At 44.6% G+C, this 18,277-nt stretch overlaps 1 protein-coding gene across 3 annotated transcripts in view; it reads right to left on the bottom strand.

The window, feature by feature from the left end:
• The window catches only part of PRKCZ (protein kinase C zeta), a 608,643-nt gene that overhangs the window by 362,405 nt on the left and 227,961 nt on the right, over window positions 1–18,277 (bottom strand). The window contains exon 1 of one of the 3 annotated variants that reach the window (XM_073602983.1): window positions 2,151–2,371. The exons of 1 other annotated variant lie outside the window; for it this stretch is intronic. In XM_073602983.1, the coding sequence (XP_073459084.1) occupies window positions 2,151–2,166 (16 nt within the window). In that variant the 5' untranslated portion in view covers window positions 2,167–2,371. Of the gene's footprint in view, window positions 1–851; window positions 1,276–2,150; window positions 2,372–18,277 lie in introns of those variants that run through there. One more of the 3 variants, XM_073602985.1, reaches the window with a different exon arrangement.

The raw sequence follows: 18,277 nt of genomic DNA, 5'->3' as shown, positions 1-18,277 counted from the left end.
TGACCATGAGGTTTATTTTCTTCCCCAAATGCGTTGCCCATGAAGACGCCAGAACTGATGGCATTATTTTAAAGCTATACCAGCTTAGATTCAGACAGAAAATCTCATAGGAGTGGTTCACCATTAGTCATAAACCAGACAGAGTGCAAATCACTATTCACTATGCTGACATGCACTGAAAACAATTTTTCTAATCCAGGTTACATAGGGGTGCTATAGAAAGTGCAAAAACACGAATCTGCCTAGTCAGATTTGGCTATGATCCCTTAATTAACTGTATTAAAACAGAGTAAGTATGAGGCACTGCAGGCACAGCTATACCGTGCCATTAAGCTATTAATCTGTAGTGTCTATCTGCATGTAGGAGGATAATCACATAGCCTATACCCACCCTCTGTCACATACCATCACATAAGGTGCAATATGTTCCAGCAATCTGATACATAAAAGCATTAACGGATTCACAGATAGAAAAGGGACAAACAACAATTCTTATCCAAAAAAAAAAAAAGTAACAAAAAAAAAAAGCCAGCAGAGCTGATAAAACAGGGCAATTGGCATAGATCAAATGAACTGGACAAAGAAGCTAATCAAGAAATCAAAAGGTATGGCAAAGGAATATCTCGATTCCAGCAGCAGAAGCAGCACACAAGAAAAACTCCTTATGTAAAGGCATCCAAGAGTCTGCTCATTTACAGCATTGCAGAAGATACAGAACGAAGCCATACACTTCTCTAAGAGAAAAAGGATTATCTGTTATCAAATACCAGGTAGTAGCATCCTTCTAGGAAGCAAACAGTTTAGACGCAACCTCCGAACATCCCTGTAAAAAGAGGGCCTTGCCAACATACCATCAGATTTCTTGGGATACATTCCTCGCTTTAATATTCCTTATCGGCAGCATCCCTTCTCCATAGCGATGCTGAGTGACTCGATTCTTTGATCAATAACACTGAAAGGACCCTTTTTTCTCTCCAAGATCTCTCATTCCAGTCTCAAGCTTGACACAATTCAGGAATATCCACATGCACGTCAGAGACACGAGCGCTATCTGAATGTCTTTCAACAATCTGTGATTGCAAAGCAGAACCACAAGGCACAGCAGCTACAGGATTGGAATGCTGACTTGTCTGCATCACACATACACTTCACCCACTTGCACACAGCAATGCATCAGTGGACAGCTCTCAGGCTTCATCCACGCACATTACTCACTAGGAGGATTCTCTCTTTTTTACCATCCCAAGCAAAAGTGATTTTTTTTTCCTTTTTCTTAAATTGAAGCATGTGTTAGAGGGAAACATTCCCCGTGGCAACCACCCTCCCCCCCCCCCCCCCCTCTGCTGTTCTTTTATTAACGAATGCTGCTGTTTCAGGATCATTAGATTTGAAGGACAAAAGGCAGGATCAGGAGCTGCATGTTACAGACAAATCGTATATAAAAGAAAGGGGACGGTATTCAAATATTTAATGGAAGGCCGTTTAGACGGCACTCTGCCCTGTGTATCCAGGCATGGGTGGCTCGGTCTCATGGGAGGCTGCATTGAACAGCTGAGGCACACAAGAAAACATGGCCTGGATGCCCCAGAAACACTGAAGCTGGTGCCACCAGCTATGCACCTGGCACAAACAAACTTCAGAGGGCTGCCACCGACAGATCACACTTGGTGAGAAACCAAAAGGGAGGTGCAATATGTAGAGTCTGACACCATATACATAAAGCAATTCTGTATTAAACTATATTTTATTAAAAGTAGCAATCCTAATTCTGATAATCTAAACAAAATCACTTAGTAATGAAAAGGAAAAAAAGCAAAAGAAAAAAAAAACAAAAACAAAGGGCTACATGTTAAAAACCACCATCATTTAATCAAAACAAAATATTAGGAGCACAATTGGGCAGTATGTAATAAATACCATGTACATTAGGTCACGTGTAGTGCTAGAAGCCACCAGTAAAAAAAAAAAAAAAATCTTCCAGTCAAGAAAGAGTTAACCAGAATAACAATGGGTTAACGTTGCCTGTGCATCACTGGGGAGGAATCCTGAATGAAGTTTCATCAAATCTCCAGTGAAAATGAAAACAATATTAATTCTCAGCAGAAGGCAATGAGGATGAAACAGATACAGAGAAAGGAAAAAAGGATCACCTTTAAAAGGATGCATACATCCAAAAGTAACAGCTGGTGCATTGTGTGAGCATCTCGGCTGGTCTCTGTGTTGAGCACCCCATGCACAAAGCAGCCAGGGCTCCCCACCTATCTCCTCCCCCTCTCTCTCTCTCGCTCCCTCGGTGTGAAGGTAGAGGACAGGCAGTGCTGAGGCGACAAAAGCCTTTTTCTGTGCACTACAAACTACAGAGAGCGAGATGCTCATAGTCAGTGGGCGGGATGTTCCAATGCCAGCCGTGTTACTGTCTGCAGGGCCCTCACACACATACACACACACAGGGCAACAACACATCCCCGGGAGACTCCCATGTAGGAAAACATTATTACACCAGTCTGAGGAACACGTAATTGCTGTATGAAATGGAAGGAGTGACATAACTGGGGAAAGCTATAACACTGAGATCCTTTCAGCAGCTGGCCAGTGAGACAAGGAGGAACCCCGTGATTTGAAAACAAAAAAAAAAAAAAAAAGCCCAGTCCACCAAAGAGGGAATTACAGAGCAAGAAAAACCCCAGCAGCTACCCACAGCTGTCAAAGAGTGAGGCTGGAACATTACAATTGCAAGTTTCATCTCCACGTCAGGTCAAATACTGCTCTGTGATTGTATGTACATTGGTGATCTGTGCAACCACAGCATATTTTGCCATGGCTTCTGACATTTAGATCAGGGCTAAATGGGTGGAGATTTTATTTGTTGTAAAAGACAACCTTTTTAATGGATCTAGTTTTTCAAATCTGGAGCAAAGACCAGATGCCTTTATAGTCCACAGCGACTGCATGGCTTTCTCATGCTAACCTGGACTAGAAAAGAGACAGCCTGCTTACCAGTTGCTATGAGCAATACAAAAACATTTCTCTTATTTTTAATAAAACAGATTCAATTTGGGGTTCGGTTATAAAAACTGGAGCTGCTGCCTATACTAAAGTGTAAATCCAATGACATGTTTTTAATGCCCCCTTCCTCACCCTCTCTCTCTAGTGAGCGTGATGTCACACATGCACTTACACATCATAAGCTTAACATGAAAGTGTGTTGCAAAGTTGTAGTATCCATCAAATGCTCATGTGACAGGCTGACAGTGAAGTGACAGTGTCACCCCATAAAGTGCACACGTGTCACATGTAATGACGTGCAAACACCATTCAGTGTTGTAGTACTCTGAGCCCAGGATAACAGATGCTCCCCCCAGGAGGTGTGTCCATGATAGTCTGGGCTCAGAGAACAGAGACATCTAGTGACTGAAGGCGAGTATTGCACAACAGATTTTTTTTTTCACTTAGAACCCTTTAACACTAGGGCCACGGCTGCGTTTGCGATAAAGCATTGCTCGTTTTAGCGCTTTTAATCCCAAGAAAGGGGTTCAAAAAGCCAGTGTTGTGGCGCTTCTGAAGCGCTGCCTATTCACTGCAATGGGCAGGGGTGTTTTCGGAGTGCTGTATGCAGGCCCCACAGGGTTCAGGAGCGTGCGCCATGCAGGCCCCACAGGGTTCAGGCTTATGTGTATAATATATCTTTAATTTACTTTTATTGTTAAAAAAACTCTCAAAGGGTTAATTGTATAAACTTTTTATATTGCTTATTTATTGTTTTATAATAATTATATTATTATACTTTAATTCACACAGATTTTTCACTGTGTGCTTTTCTCAGCCTGTTTTCTTCTGTTTCACGGAGAAGCCAAGCAGACAGGAACAGGCTCATAGAGGTAGGTGCGAGTGGGCGGAGCTTAGGCAGGACAAAGGTGGGGTAGGCATATGCGGGCCAATCGTGAGGGGGAGTGGGCAGAGCCTTGGTGGGACTTCTTTCATGATAGAGATGTCGGTGTTCTGTCGATTTGTGCCCTCCGTCAAAAAGTGCCCGCGCATGTGCAGAACGGATGGGAACTCCAGCTGATTTCCTGATCAGTTGGCATGATATCACCATAGCGCATACGCACATCGCAGGGGGCTTTTTTGGTGGGAGATACCATTTTGACGGGCACAACTTAATGCTATGCACACATCGGAGGGACACAGTATTTGTCATATTGTGCCTCGCTGTTGCGGCTCGGGTTTAGAGTGTGCTCAAGGTCTGGTTTTGTCTGTATTCCAGGGTGGGTTTGGTGTGTTGAACAGCGGGGGCCTAGTGGGGTTTAGTGGGAAAGGAGGCATGGAAGTCTTGAATAAGAGCAGGAGCATGCAAATCTTTGGCTGGGACCCAGGAACGGTCTGTGACGGGATATCCCTTTCCAATGAACTAGATACCGTAGGCCATGACCCTGTCTTCTAGAATCAAGAATCTTAGAGACTTCAAACTCATTTTGTCCATCAACAAGAACAGGAGGAGGTAGCTGTTGCGTTCTGGAGTAGCGATTGAAAATTGCCTTTTTGAGGAGGGAAACGTGGAATACGGGGTGAATCCAGAGAGAGGAGGAATTTCAACTGATAAGAGAGACTGGCCCAACTCGGGCAATAATTCTGTAAGGACCGATGAATCGAGGGCCCAATTTGGTAAAAGGTTATTTCAGTCTCATGAATTTGGTTGATAGCCAAACTCTGTCCCCCCACCACATATGGAGGTATATGGCGTCTTCATTTGTTGGAGAAAAGCGCATTCTTGCCTGCTGACTTCCGTAGTAATAAGCAAATATTTTTCCAATGTACCAGAATATTTTTTACCCGCAGATCTGCTGCTGGCACACCAGAAGGCAGCTGAAGTAGGGGAAAAGTCTGAGGGTGATAGCCTAGGGCTGCGTAGAATGGTGTGGTATGAAGAGCACTGTGCCAACGGAAATTAATGGCGAACTCAGCCAAAGGCAAATACTCAGACCAGTTGGAGTGTAAGGCATAGACATAATGTCGAAGATGGGTTTCTAGGATCTGGTTCATGCGTTCGGTTTGACCATCTGTTTGAGGGTGATGTGAGGTAGAGAGCAAGAGCATTACTCCCAGTTTCTTGCAGAATGCTCTCCAGAATCGGGAAACAAACTGGGATCCGCGGTCTGAGACAACATTGGTAGGTATGCCATGATATCTCACAATATGGAAAAGGAAGAGGGTAGACAGTGCTTCCGCTGTAGGTAATCCCGGGAGCGGCACAAAATGAGACATTTTGGAAAAGCAATCCATTATGACCCATATAGCAGTCATGTATTCGGACTTGGGTAAGTCTGTAATGAAGTCCATAGTCAAATGGGTCCAAGGCTGGTGAGGTGCCAGAAGTGGTTGTAACAGTCCAGTAGGCAATGTGCGAGGTACTTTATTAGCAGCACAAGTTGGACAGGCAGCCACAGTCAGTAACATCCCTTTTCATATGAGGCCACCAGACATAACGTTGCAAGGTCTTAAGAGTGATGGTGACACCAGGATGACCGGATAACACACCATCATGAGCCCAGAGAAGTACAGGTTTTCTGAGGCTAGGGGCTACGAATAGGCGACCTGGTGGTATCTTCAAGCCTTAGGGAACACAATTTTGGCTTTCTTGTAACTGTTGGGAAAGAGCCGTAGAGATCTGTGCGACAATTTTGTGAGGTGGAATTATATACTGCTCGGTAGGTTGATCTTCTTCAGAGGTAGCGAACTGTTTGGAAAGAGCATCGGCTTTCTTGTTTTTATGCCCAGGAACATAAAGAACAAAATTAATACGGGAGAAAAACAGAGCCCATCGAGCCTGACGTGAGTTCAAACGTCTTGCAGTCTGAAGATACAACAGGTTTTTATGGTCAGTAAGGATAGAAAAAGGCTTGGGAGCCCCTTCCAGAAGATGTCGCCATTCAGACAATGCCAATTTGATGGCCAGTAGTTCTCGATTCCCAATGTTGTAATTCACCTCTGTTGGAGAAAACTTTCTAGAAAAAAACGCTACTGGATGGATTCTACCGGACTTAGGCTGTCTCTGGGATAGCACTGCACCTGCCCCTACTTCAGAGATATCAACCTCAACTATGTACTGGAGATCGGGGTTTGGATGCTGAAGAATTGGAGCTTTGCTGAACATGTGTTAATTGCTGAAAAACCGATTCTGCTCCTGAGGACCACACCTTGCAATTTGTACCTTTCTTAGTCATAGCAGTAAGGGGGGCCGCAATGGAGGCAAAACCTTTGATGAACCATCTGTAGTAATTTGCGAACCCTAGAAAGCTTTGGAGCCCTTTTAAAGTGGTCAGTTGGGGCCATTGCAAGACAGCGGAAAGTTTTTGAGGGTCCATTTGGAAACCGACAGCACTTATAATGTATCCAAGGAAAGGAATACGGCTTTGATGGAAACTGCCTTTTTCAATCTTCGCCTAAAGATGGTTTTCTCTCAGTCATTGTAATACCTGCTTTACATGTGGGATGTGCTCTAGATGAGTCTTGGAAAAGATTAAAAGGTCGTCCAAGTAGATGATCACAAAACTGTTGCTGAAATCGTGAAAAACGTCATTCATGAAACGTTGGAAGAAAGCAGGGGTGTTACACAACCCAAATGGCATAACCAGATATTCAAAATGTCCATTACGAGTGTTGAATGCTGTCTTCCACTCATCCCCGTCTTTAATTCATCCTTGATGCGATCTGTAAGACCTTTTCGGAAGGCTGCACGTAATGCCCTTGAGTCTCAATTAGTCTCAGCAGCCAGGGTACGGAACTCAATAGCATATTGTGCCACAGACCTGGTACCTTGTTGTATGTCCAAAAGTGAGTACTTAACTGCAGAAGCCCTATCTGGCTTGTCAAATACAGTCTGGAAAGAAGCCAGAAATTTGTCAGCGTCTTGCAGCACAGGATCATTGCGTTCCAGGTAAGGAGAGACCCAGGCCAGGGCCTTCCCCTTTAACAAATAAATTACAAAAGACACTTTGGCAGACAAAGTGTTAAAAGTCCCAGGGTTGTTGTGGAAATGCAAACGGCAAACATTTAAAAAGCCTCTGCAGTCCTCAGTATCACCACCAAATTTTTCAAGTAGGGGAAGTTTGGGTGGTACAGAAGAGGTAGGTTGGATCGGAGCAGGAGTCTGGAGCGTTGCAGAAGTACCAGGCAAGCAAGATTAAAGCATAGTACAAAGTTCATCTAACTTGGCGTCCAGGGAAGAAAGATGCTGTTCATCAGCTCCAATCAATTGTCCCTGACGTGAAATCACCTTAATCTCAGCAGGGTCCACTGCCATTGTAGCCCGTTTGTAATGTAAGGTACCTGTGATAGGTAGTGTCCGAAGTGGAGCTTGTGTGCCGAGGATTCAGGCGAAAACTTAGTCAGGCAGATCAGGACGGCAACAGATCAGACAAAGTGGTACACGATCGAAATCCAGAGATTGGACAGGCAGGCAAAGGTCATACACGAGCTGGCGGTGAAGTACAAAATCAGCAGGCTAGAGAGTAGTCAGGAATTCAGGCAGAAGTTCAAATACGGTATTCAGAGTCACAAAGCAGTCAAAACACCCAGGAAGCTAGTCCAAACAAATGGGTACTGAGAGATAGGAAATGCTGCTATTTATGGGCTGCTTTGATTGTAGATTGTCCACAGCTGGCAGCAGGTGGGGCTAGTGAGTCCAAGGTAATGCATCAAACTAAGAGAACATAGCTATAACTCCAAAGCTCCTCTGTGGCACAACAAGACTGCAGCTGTGGGACCAGGAACATTCCGGTTCAAATACACAAAGGGACATGACAGGCACAATCTGACAACTATGGTCTCCCTCCACTCTTTGCATAGATTTCATCTGTGCCCGTGAAATGGTATCTGCCATAGGAAAAAGCCTCCTAGGATGTGCGCGCATGCGCTATGGTAATGTCACACCAGCTGATCGGGAAACCAACTGGAGTGCCCTTCCGCTCTGCACATGCGCGGGCACTTTTCGACGGAGGGCACTATTCGGTAGAACACCGGGCTTTTCATGGATGAAAGAGCAACTACCCCAATGATGACATGACGGTACGTTGTAGACTATACAGAGTGCCATCACGCAAAAGGGGACAACAGAGGCATTTAGAGAAGAGGAAGCACAGTTGTCTCCGGATTACAGGAAATGAACATGATAGCTTTCAGCTGGAGGGGGAAAAGGTAAATATGTGATAATCCTGTTATTTGAAAAATAAGTGAGATATTTGACAGCTTACAGATTCATGTCACATATTTTTTTTTCATATTGACCATAGTTCTTGAACATGAAAGTTCACTTTGTAATTTAGAAGAGCATCTTTTTAATGCTGCACTGCAACACACATTAAAGGAAAAAATCATCTGTGTAAAATGTTAGTAAAAAAGAGGAGATCAAGTCAGATTTGAGTGGACACAAAAAATAGCACATCATTTTTTATGAGTGACAAATTTCTGAATGACATTGCACACTTCATAAACACAAATGTTACCCAGGTCATCAGCTGTATTTGTTGGGACCTGGCATTAAAAGAGGAGAAGGTATTTTATATATTTGTGCTTATACGTGTGTTTCACATATTTTTCTTTATAAGAGGGTCTAAATAGCCCTCAAAGGAGGCCAGATCCAATCCTCCCAATCACCTCTATAGCATTAAATCATTTAAAATACTGATCTATAGCTCACTGTTATCAGCAATCCGCTCTGCCCTATAAAAAGATGGCTGCTGCTGCTCATAGGAGGTACCAATAATGTCGTGGATTTTTTTCATGGAACTTACCCTTTAATCACATCTCAAAAGCATGATCCAACAAAGTCAAGTAGTGCAGGACCACAGCTGTCACTGACAGCTCGATTTTAAAAGGCACTTGGGCAAACAAATATAGCTACAGCTTATTTTTAAAACAGCCTGGGACTAAAGAGGTATACAAAATAATTATGGGTCCATTCTACCTGATTTTGTTTCCTATGAAATCACCATAAAAACATGTTGACATGCAATGTAAAGTAAAATTGTGACACCCTGCAACTTTAAAGGAAAACGCAACAAGCAAAAATAGTGTGACTGTATTTTAGGTCTATAATCCCCTGCACAGCAAAGCACAGACTGGGAAAGGGAGGGCTAGCACTGTGAGCAAAGCTCTACTGTATTGCATTGTGCTGTCAATCCAGCACCTGGAGCATATAGAGCAGTTTGTTCATTCCTGACCTTTTCGAGTTGGTCTGGAAATTGAGAAAGTTGTATTGCTAAACAGCAGTTCATAAAAGTGAGATGACCAATCTGGCTATGCTTTCTGGCTGGTGTGCCTGGATCACAGCACTTGCTGAACAGAAATTAGCACAGTTACTGATTTCAGCTCTGTGATTTCTGTATTCCAGGGCACAGCTGGAAAGCACAAAAGTCCAGAGGTGGACAAAGGCATCTGAAACTCCAAAAGCATGGGATTCCAAAGATTTTCAGCATATTATCTTTACAAGACAGTGATGCTCGGTGAGACAAGTCGGCAATAAACCTCTTCATTGGAGGAAGTGCTTATTACGCTTCTTAAAATAGTGACAAAGTCAATTTAGGCCCCATCCCTTGTATATCAACTTTAACTTGCTTGAACCTAAATGGGCAGAACAGCCATGGTCATCTGACTGCTAAGTGAGGCGAGGCTCAGCACCAAGAAGTGGTACAACCAAATATCAGCTTGGGTAGAAAACAGGGCCCAATTTACATTCAGGACCTGGGATCTAAGGGGCTTCACAGGGAGTCTGAAGACTAACATTGTTGCTTGCATGCATCATAGCACTGTTATTACCTTAGAAATGTTTTAGGCCACTTTAATTATTATGGTATAGATGGTCCTGCTGCTTCAAGATTATACCCCAGGTTAACTATTGAGGAAAGCTGAAGCTTATTGATAGTAACACAGCAAGAAATAGATACATCATTAGTCCTGTTCACTTGGTCCATTTGTAGATCTGACAGGAAATCACTGTTCTGGCCTTGCCTAAAACTACTACACCACCTCCTCTGCAGAGACAGATGAAGCTCTGTGTTTGTACAATATTGTTATTCCTTTTCATTTGCATTGAAATTGTTTGCCATCGTTGTTTTTCCAAAGGCCTTGGGATACTGGCAACACAAAGAAATGAAAATGTGCACAGGATTGAAAAAGGCTAAGAGGAAGAAAAAGGATCAGCTCTATGAGTCTGAAGACCTCAGAGGAAAATATAGTACCCGATTTATATTGAAACATGCACAAGAAAAAAAAATCCCTTTAGGGTCGGTTCACACCACAATTTCTGCATGCACGTTTTAGATGCATTCCAGTGCATTTTTGATGTGTTTTTTCCTTCGTCTCAATTGAGGATATATGCTTTCTGGTGTGTTTTTTTATGCGTTTTGCCAAGTGCCACACAGAAAAAATGCAACATGTTCTACTTTTGTTGACTGCACTGGTGTGAACTAGGGCCATTGGAATCTATGTTAAACACTGTCCATTCATTTTTTGATGCAGAATAATGAACTAGACTACATCTGGTGTGAAACAGCCCTTAATGCCCCCATATTCTCCGGGTACATTGTATACCTACCCCAGTACATTGCATGTAAAGTACCTATTAATGTTAAAATATTAAATCGGTAGCTAAACTCCAGGCAGCTATAGAAAGCCCCATTAAGCTCACATTTATTTAAAAAAAAAAAAAAATATTAAATGTATTTAAAATATATAGCACCAGCACGAGAAACTGATTCTGTACTTTTTTATTTTTATTTTAAAACACTTACCTAGGAGAAATGAGTCGACATCTCATTTAAATCGGCATTTGACACGGTTGACCATCCCCCTCCGCCTCAAAAGACTCCACTCTTGACCTTCAAGACTTTGCTCTCTCCTGGTTCTCCTAATACATATCACAGTATTTATTCCTTTAGCATTACCTATAACTATCCCCTCCTCTGCACTTCCTCTTTCTGTATGGGTGGTCCCCCAAGGTTCTGTCTTCGGACCCTTCCTCTTCTTCATCTACACCTCCTCCCTTGGTCAGGTGGTAAACTCCCATGGCTTCCAGTACCATCTCTATGCAGACAACATACAAATATTTCTCTACTTCTCACCTCACTCCTTCAGTCTCCTCTCGCATTACAAACCTAAGGACATAGCATGGATGTTACACCACTTCCTCAAACTCAATCTTTTTAAAACTGAGCTCATAATATTCCCTCCTGCCTTTGCTCCCTCCCCTGAATTCTCCATCAAGATCAAGAATACAATCATCAGTCTCTCCCCTCATTCCAGGGTGCTAGGTGTGATCCTGGACTCTGACCTGTTCTTTCAGCCCCAAATCCAATGGCTGTCCAACGCTTGCAGACTTCTCCTCTGTAACCTCTCCATTATCGTCCCTTTTTAACCGTTGAAACCACTAAGCAGCTTACTCACTGTCATCTGTCGCCTTGACTATTGTAACTCCCTCTTCATTGGCCTACCTCTCCGCAGGCTATCCCCTCTTTAGTCTATCATTAATGCTGCTGTCAGACTCAACCTTACCAATCGTTCAGTCTCTGCCACCCCTCTCTGCCATTCCCTCCAGTGGCTTCTCATTGCCCAATGTATAAAATTCAAAACAAGAATATACAAATCCATTTACCACTCTGCCCCCAGCTACATCACCAATGTTATTTCCAAATATCACTCAAACCATCCTCTCTGCTTCTCCCAAGACCTCCTGCTTTCTAGCTCCCTTGTCTCCTCTTCCCATGCTCGTCTCCAGGACTTCTCCAGGGCTCTCCCATCCTCTGGAACGCACTACCCCAATCCGTCCGGCTATCCCCTACTCTGTTCACTTTTAGGTGATCCCTGAAGACTCCTCTTCAGGGAAGCCTATCCAGCCTTCAGTTAATAACTGAATCTTCTATTTCTCCCATCCGTTCATCTCACACAGTTACTACCTTATAAACGGTCGAACGACTGGTTTATTCGGCTGTTCGACCTTCCGAACAGCGAAAGTTCGGCCCAAACTTATGCTCGGGCCGAACTGTTCGCCCATCCCTTTTCCTGGGATTGGCTGTATGGCCTGGCAACGTTCCTTATATCTCAGAGACATGCAGATGATTATCACCTGCACGCCAACTTCACAACCACAACCACTCAGAACTACCAGGGTGACTGGAGTAGAAGAGCCACAGATACCGTATTGACTCCAAGCAATGGCTTAGCGTGACAACAACGCTAAATTTAAAGAAAACTAAATTGTTGTTACCCCTCAAATCTAAATATCATGCAAAATTAATATAAATATAATTTGCAATCATATAATAGATCTTAAAACAGAAATAGTAAATGCACATAATGACAATAAAACTAAAATCATGGGTTTCTGGCAGAGAAACTTAAATATCACTAATAAAGCAATTTAAATCTAACTTCCGTTCGGTGCGCGTGTATTTAATAAATAAATCAATTTGGTTTTGCATTTTTAAGGGAAAGCTTTGAATTTTTGTATTTCACATAATTCATTTTTGGTTCCATGGTCATTTCTATTTGCAGAAGGTTGGCGTTACAAAGGAGCCAAGTGTGCTCCCAGCATCGCCAACCGATTTATGGCGGAATGGGAAAATAGACGAGTCTTTTTAATACGACCCGAACTGAAATATTACCGTAGATTTATTGATGATCTCATATGTATAAAGGAGGGAACGGAGATTCTGTCCACTACTTCTTAGCATCTCTTATCAATGGTAATAATATACATTTGGATTAGGTAGTGAGTGCGGACACTATTCATTTTTTAGATGTCCCCCTCCGTGTCCTCCTCCAGGCTCCTCCAGTCCCCCTCCGTGTCCTCCTCCAGGCTCCTCCAGGCTCCTCCGTGTCCTCCTCCAGACTCCGGTCCCCCTCCGTGTCCTCCTCCAGACTCCGGTCCCGCTCCGTGTCCTCCTCCAGACTCCGGTCCCCCTCCGTGTCCTCCTCCAGACTCCAGTCCCCCTCCGTGTCCTCCTCCAGACTCCGGTCCCCCTCCGTGTCCTCCTCCAGACTCCGGTCCCCCTCCGTGTCCTCCTCCAGACTCCGGTCCCCCTCCGTGTCCTCCTCCAGACTCCGCTCCTGCCCCCCCTCCGTGTACTCCGCTCCTGCCCCCCTCCGTGTACTCCGCTCCTGCCCCCCTCCGTGTACTCCGCTCCTGCCCCCCTCTCCGTGTACTCCGCTCCTGCCCCCCTCTCCGTGTACTCCGCTCCTGCCCCCCTCTCCGTGTACTCCGCTCCTGCCCCCCTCTCCGTGTACTCCGCTCCTGCCCCCCTCTCCGTGTACTCCGCTCCTGCCCCCCTCTCCGTGTACTCCGCTCCTGCCCCCCTCTCCGTGTACTCCGCTCCTGCCCCCCTCTCCGTGTACTCCGCTCCTGCCCCTCCCTCCGTGTACTCCGCTCCTGCCCCTCCCTCCGTGTACTCCGCTCCTGCCCCTCCCTCCGTGTACTCCGCTCCTGCCCCCCCTCCGTGTACTCCGCTCCTGCCCCCCCTCCGTGTACTCCGCTCCTGCCCCCCCCCTCCGTGTACTCTGCTCCTGCCCCCCCCTCCGTGTACTCCGCTCCTGCCCCCCCCCTCCGTGTACTCCGCTCTTGCCGCCCCCCCCTCCGTGTACTCCGCTCTTGCCGCCCCCCCCTCCGTGTACTCCGCTCCTGCCCCCCCCTCCGTGTACTCCGCTCTTGCCGCCCCCCCCTCCGTGTACTCCGCTCCTGCCGCCCCCCCTCCGTGTACTCCGCTCCTGCTGCCCCCCCCCTCCGTGTACTCCGCTCCTGCCGCCCCCCCCTCCGTGTACTCCGCTCCTGCCGCCCCCCCCCCTCCGTGTACTCCGCTCCTGCCGCCCCCCCCCGTCCGTGTACTCCGCTCCTGCCGCCCCCCCACGTCCGTGTACTCCGCTTCTGCCGTCCCCCCCCCTCCGTGTACTCCGCTCCTGCCGCCCCCCCCCTCCGTGTCAATCTTTCAGGATAGAGAGCGGAAGAAGGAGCCAGTAAATCTGTTGGCTCCTTCTTATTCCAAATGAACAGAGTCAGTGATCACTGACTCTGTCTATTCATAACTGAGTATCGTAAACTATGTTTACGATACTTTAGTTCTGACTCCTGTCCATTCATCTCCAGTGCAGCTGAGGCTGCTGAGAAAGGGACTGGGGAATAAAAAACTACTGACACAGTCCATGCGTCATCAGTGCTGCATATTAGTTCCACTGTCACATGACATTAAAAAAAGTATCATAATCGGTATCGGCGAGCACTTGAAAATAAATTATCGGTACTTATACTCGGTCTTAAAAAAGTGGTATCAGTGCAACCCTAGGAAGGATAGTGACTATGTTGCACAATCAAATATTTTGAAAGAGAAATTTACTCAAAAAAGTTATGATCAAAAATATCTTGATGACATCATTGAAAATGTAGCTTCCTCCGCAAGTTTTCAGGATAATATAGTGGGCAATACCCTCTGGAATATCGAACCAACATCAATGAGGTTTTATATCAAACTTTCATCATCAATATCGGGAAATGGAGGCCAGTTATCAAAAACACTGGCACATAATATCTATGGATAAGGACCTAGACCCAGCTCTTCCTCCCTAAACCTAGCTTCATTTACAGGAAGGATAGGGTGGTTAAGAAGATACTAGACCCACCTGGACAATAGAAACAATTTTTTAATAAAAAAAGGATTTTATCCATGTAAGAAGTGTGTATGCTGTAGGACTGTCAAAACTATTAAGAGAAGTTGCACATCGTATAATCCTCATATCATTGATGAATTTATCACCTGTAATAACATGCATGTTGTATACCTACTATGGTGTCCATGAGGATTGTATTATGTTGGCCGCACTAAACGGTTACTGAGGATACGCATCTCAGAATATATGACCAATATTAGAAATGGTTTCACTAAACAGTGTTTCTCTGCATTTTAAAAATGTTTGTGATAGAGACCCGTCACTGCTGCAGTTTTGCGGTATTGATAGGATCTTCAATAATTGGAGGAGATCTTTTTTATTAAATACACTCACACCGAAAGGATTAAACATCAAGTTAGATTTAAATTGCTTTATTAGTGATGTTTAAGTTTCTCTGCCAGAAACCCATGATTTTAGTTTTTAGTTTTATCTTTAATTAAAAAAAATATATATATTTGTAATTGTCATTATGTGCATTTACTATTGCTGTGTTAAGATGTATTATATGATTGAAAATTATATTTATATACATTTTGCATGATATTTAGATTTGAGGGGTGACAATGGTTTAGTTTGCTTTAAATCCAGCGTTGTTGTCAGGCTAAGCCGTTGCTTGGAGTCAATACAGTATTTGTGGCTCTTCTACTCCAGTCACTATGGTAGCTCTGAGTGGTTGTGAGATAGGCGTGCAGGTGATAATCATTTGCACGTCTCCGAGATATAAGGAACGTTGCCGCGCCGTACAGCCAATCCCAGGACAAAGTCAAGATGACGAAATGCGTTGGTTGTGGCTGTGCAGCAACTAGTAAGAACATTTCATTACAACAAGAGACGTCTAGGGTGAATTAGCAGGTGCAGTGGCAGTGTGGTGAGATATCGCCAGCCTGACAAGTCACCCCCAATCCTTGTAGAGCTCTGGTTGACATTTAAGCGGATTTTACTTATATAGCTATATAAATCGCAATGTATGAAGGTTGTTTTTGAATAAACGTTGAAATCAATGGGCATCGCTGCCGAAGTGCCTGCAAAGGCGATTTGCGGGCACTTTTAATCCTTTATTTGGCCGCTAGCGGGGGGTTAAAAGCGCCCCGCTAGCGGCAGAAAAGCACCTCTATAACAGCGGTAAAGTGCTGCTAAGACTAGTGGCGCCTTACCGCAAACCACTCCCCCTCCCAAGTGTGAAAGTAGCCTAAGTGTCGTTTCTGTCTGCAGCTGTGTTCCTCTGCTATCAGCATGAATCACTTCTGACAATCTTTCCTGACACCAAGATAAAACAGTGACAGGGGAGGGACCTCTATCCGATTGACAGCCTCGGCTCTGTTTGTGTGAAAGGGGGGAGTCCCTTCCTTCCCTCCAATCTGCTCTGGGAGCTCTCCCCACTGAGTGTGATTTTAGCTCTCTGTCGCTTATTTCTGACAGCTCAGGCAAGCTTTATAAATTCTGCACTTTGAATGGATGAAGAGAAGAGAAGACTGCAGATAGATAGGTACAAATTATGTGGGAGGTTCCCATAATCCAAAATGTTAAAAAGCAACCTTTTTTGAGGTATTTTTAAACAAACTTTGCTAAGTCATCAAATGTAAATGAGTTTTTTTACAAATATTAATTCGAAAATCTACTAGGGTATGGCCAACAATAGAATTCTGGGAGTGGGCAACACAGCTAACAATGCCCACAAGCCCCTAGAAGGGACTCGACAAGCAACTTGAAGCACCTTAAGACTGAAGCTGAGGCCTTGACATCTACTGGTGAAACTTGATAAACGTGTTCAGAGGGCCATGTGGAAATCTTGCAAGTTTGAGCAACAGATGCTGAAACACCCAAGAAGCACTAACTGCACGAGTCGAGTAAGCCTTAACAGGAAAAGCAGCTCATCTTTCAAGGTATAGGCCTTCATGATAACGTGTCTAGTTCACCAAGAGATGGAAAGAAGTGGAAGTAGAAAGATAAGCCAGAAAGCCTTTGCAATGGCCCACAGGCAGGGCAAACAGAGAATCCAAAGTACAGATAGAAAGGTAAACTTGCTGTCCGCATACTACTAACAATGTAGCGACAACTCTATTGGGTGCACAGAAGCAGAGTACAGAGATGGTAAAACAATGTTGTGATTAAAGTGGAAGAAGGAGATGGCCCTAGAGATGAAGGAACAAAATACCTGGCTTATATGAACAACAAGGAAAAGTTACTTACAGTACATAAAAAGTTACTTACAGGACAGTTCTGAAACCCAGTCTTGCGGATATGATAGCCACAAGAAAAAAAAAGGGGGGGACTAACCCAAATGGGCTCAAGGAAAGGCTTCTGTAGAGCTGACAGGATCAAATTGAGATCCCAAGACTAGATAGGTGAACAAACAGGGGAAGTGATGTAAGCCACCCTTGAACAAAGGCCTTCAGCGGGAAGTGAGTGCCCAGCGGTTTCTGAAAGAGAATGGTCAATGCCAAGACTTGACCCTTCCAAGTGCTCAAGGCCAAATGCTGCTCCAGCCTGGGAGACCAGCAGGGCACAATATGAAGTTGCGGTAGGGAGCAAAACTACAGTCTGTACCCCTGGAACATCAAGTTCTGGACACATAGGTCAGAAATTCCCTGAATACTGGTGGCTAAAAAGGCCTGTAGACATCCCCAACTTGAACAGTAAATAGCTGGATCCAACACAGGCACATTCTACTTTATGTGGTAGGCCTCCTCTAATGGGTACTGCTGTGTAAACCTCCTAAAGTGTATATAATTTTTCTAGTCTTTGCCAGTTCTCCTACAGCAGAACATTATGCACAAGTGGGTGAATCAGGTAGGACCTGTTCGGTATCTTAGTTTTGGGAAGGGATCCTATACTTGAGATTTTAGCATCAGTAGGTGGCGATGGTTCCAAATTCCGGTAGGAGTGGACCTATTTCACCAAAACCTTAAATGGTTTTCTTCAGTTTGAGAGAGATCGAGAGCGAACAACCCGGGAAAGGGGCAAGGCCCTGCATTTACTACACCAATCAACAGACATCTTCCCTGGGGAAATGATCACTAGGTTGCAATTCCCCGATTCGGAAGAAGGGTATACCTTCTTCTCAAAGAAGATGATCTTCAGGGACTGCAACAACCAGGTCCCCAATTCACCACTTCTCTGGACATATAAAGAACTCTGCAGCTAACTACACTGCAATTGGCTGTTGTAACAAGAGCCACATGCAGATTCCAATGCTGAAAGGCAATGTTATAGCCCAGCCCCACATTTTTATTTCTAGATATTTTGTGTGGTGGGATCCAAGTACCATTCCCCAAGATGATGCTGAGGGGCAACCGAACGCAAAGCTGCAGTTAAATTGCAACTGTGGTGTAGATGCAGCCTGGTGGAGAAGGGTTTATCCATGTGAAGAACCAGCAAAATGTTCAGTCATCTAGTAATTTCAGACCTATAGGCAAGAAACCTGCTCTCAGTAGAGCGAAGCCATCCATCACCCAAAAACAATAGCAAAAAAAAAAAAAAAAGAAGAAGAAAGAGTTGCTGGAGTGGGAGGAATTATATTGGCTTTCCTAACAGCTTTGTTTAGCAGTGTCCTCACCTAAAGATGGTA

Source organism: Aquarana catesbeiana, linkage group LG10 (assembly GCF_042186555.1).
Source record: "Aquarana catesbeiana isolate 2022-GZ linkage group LG10, ASM4218655v1, whole genome shotgun sequence".
Lineage (NCBI taxonomy): Eukaryota > Metazoa > Chordata > Amphibia > Anura > Ranidae > Aquarana > Aquarana catesbeiana.
Note: the sequence above shows the minus strand (reverse complement) of the source record. Positions and strands in the feature narration are given on the sequence as shown.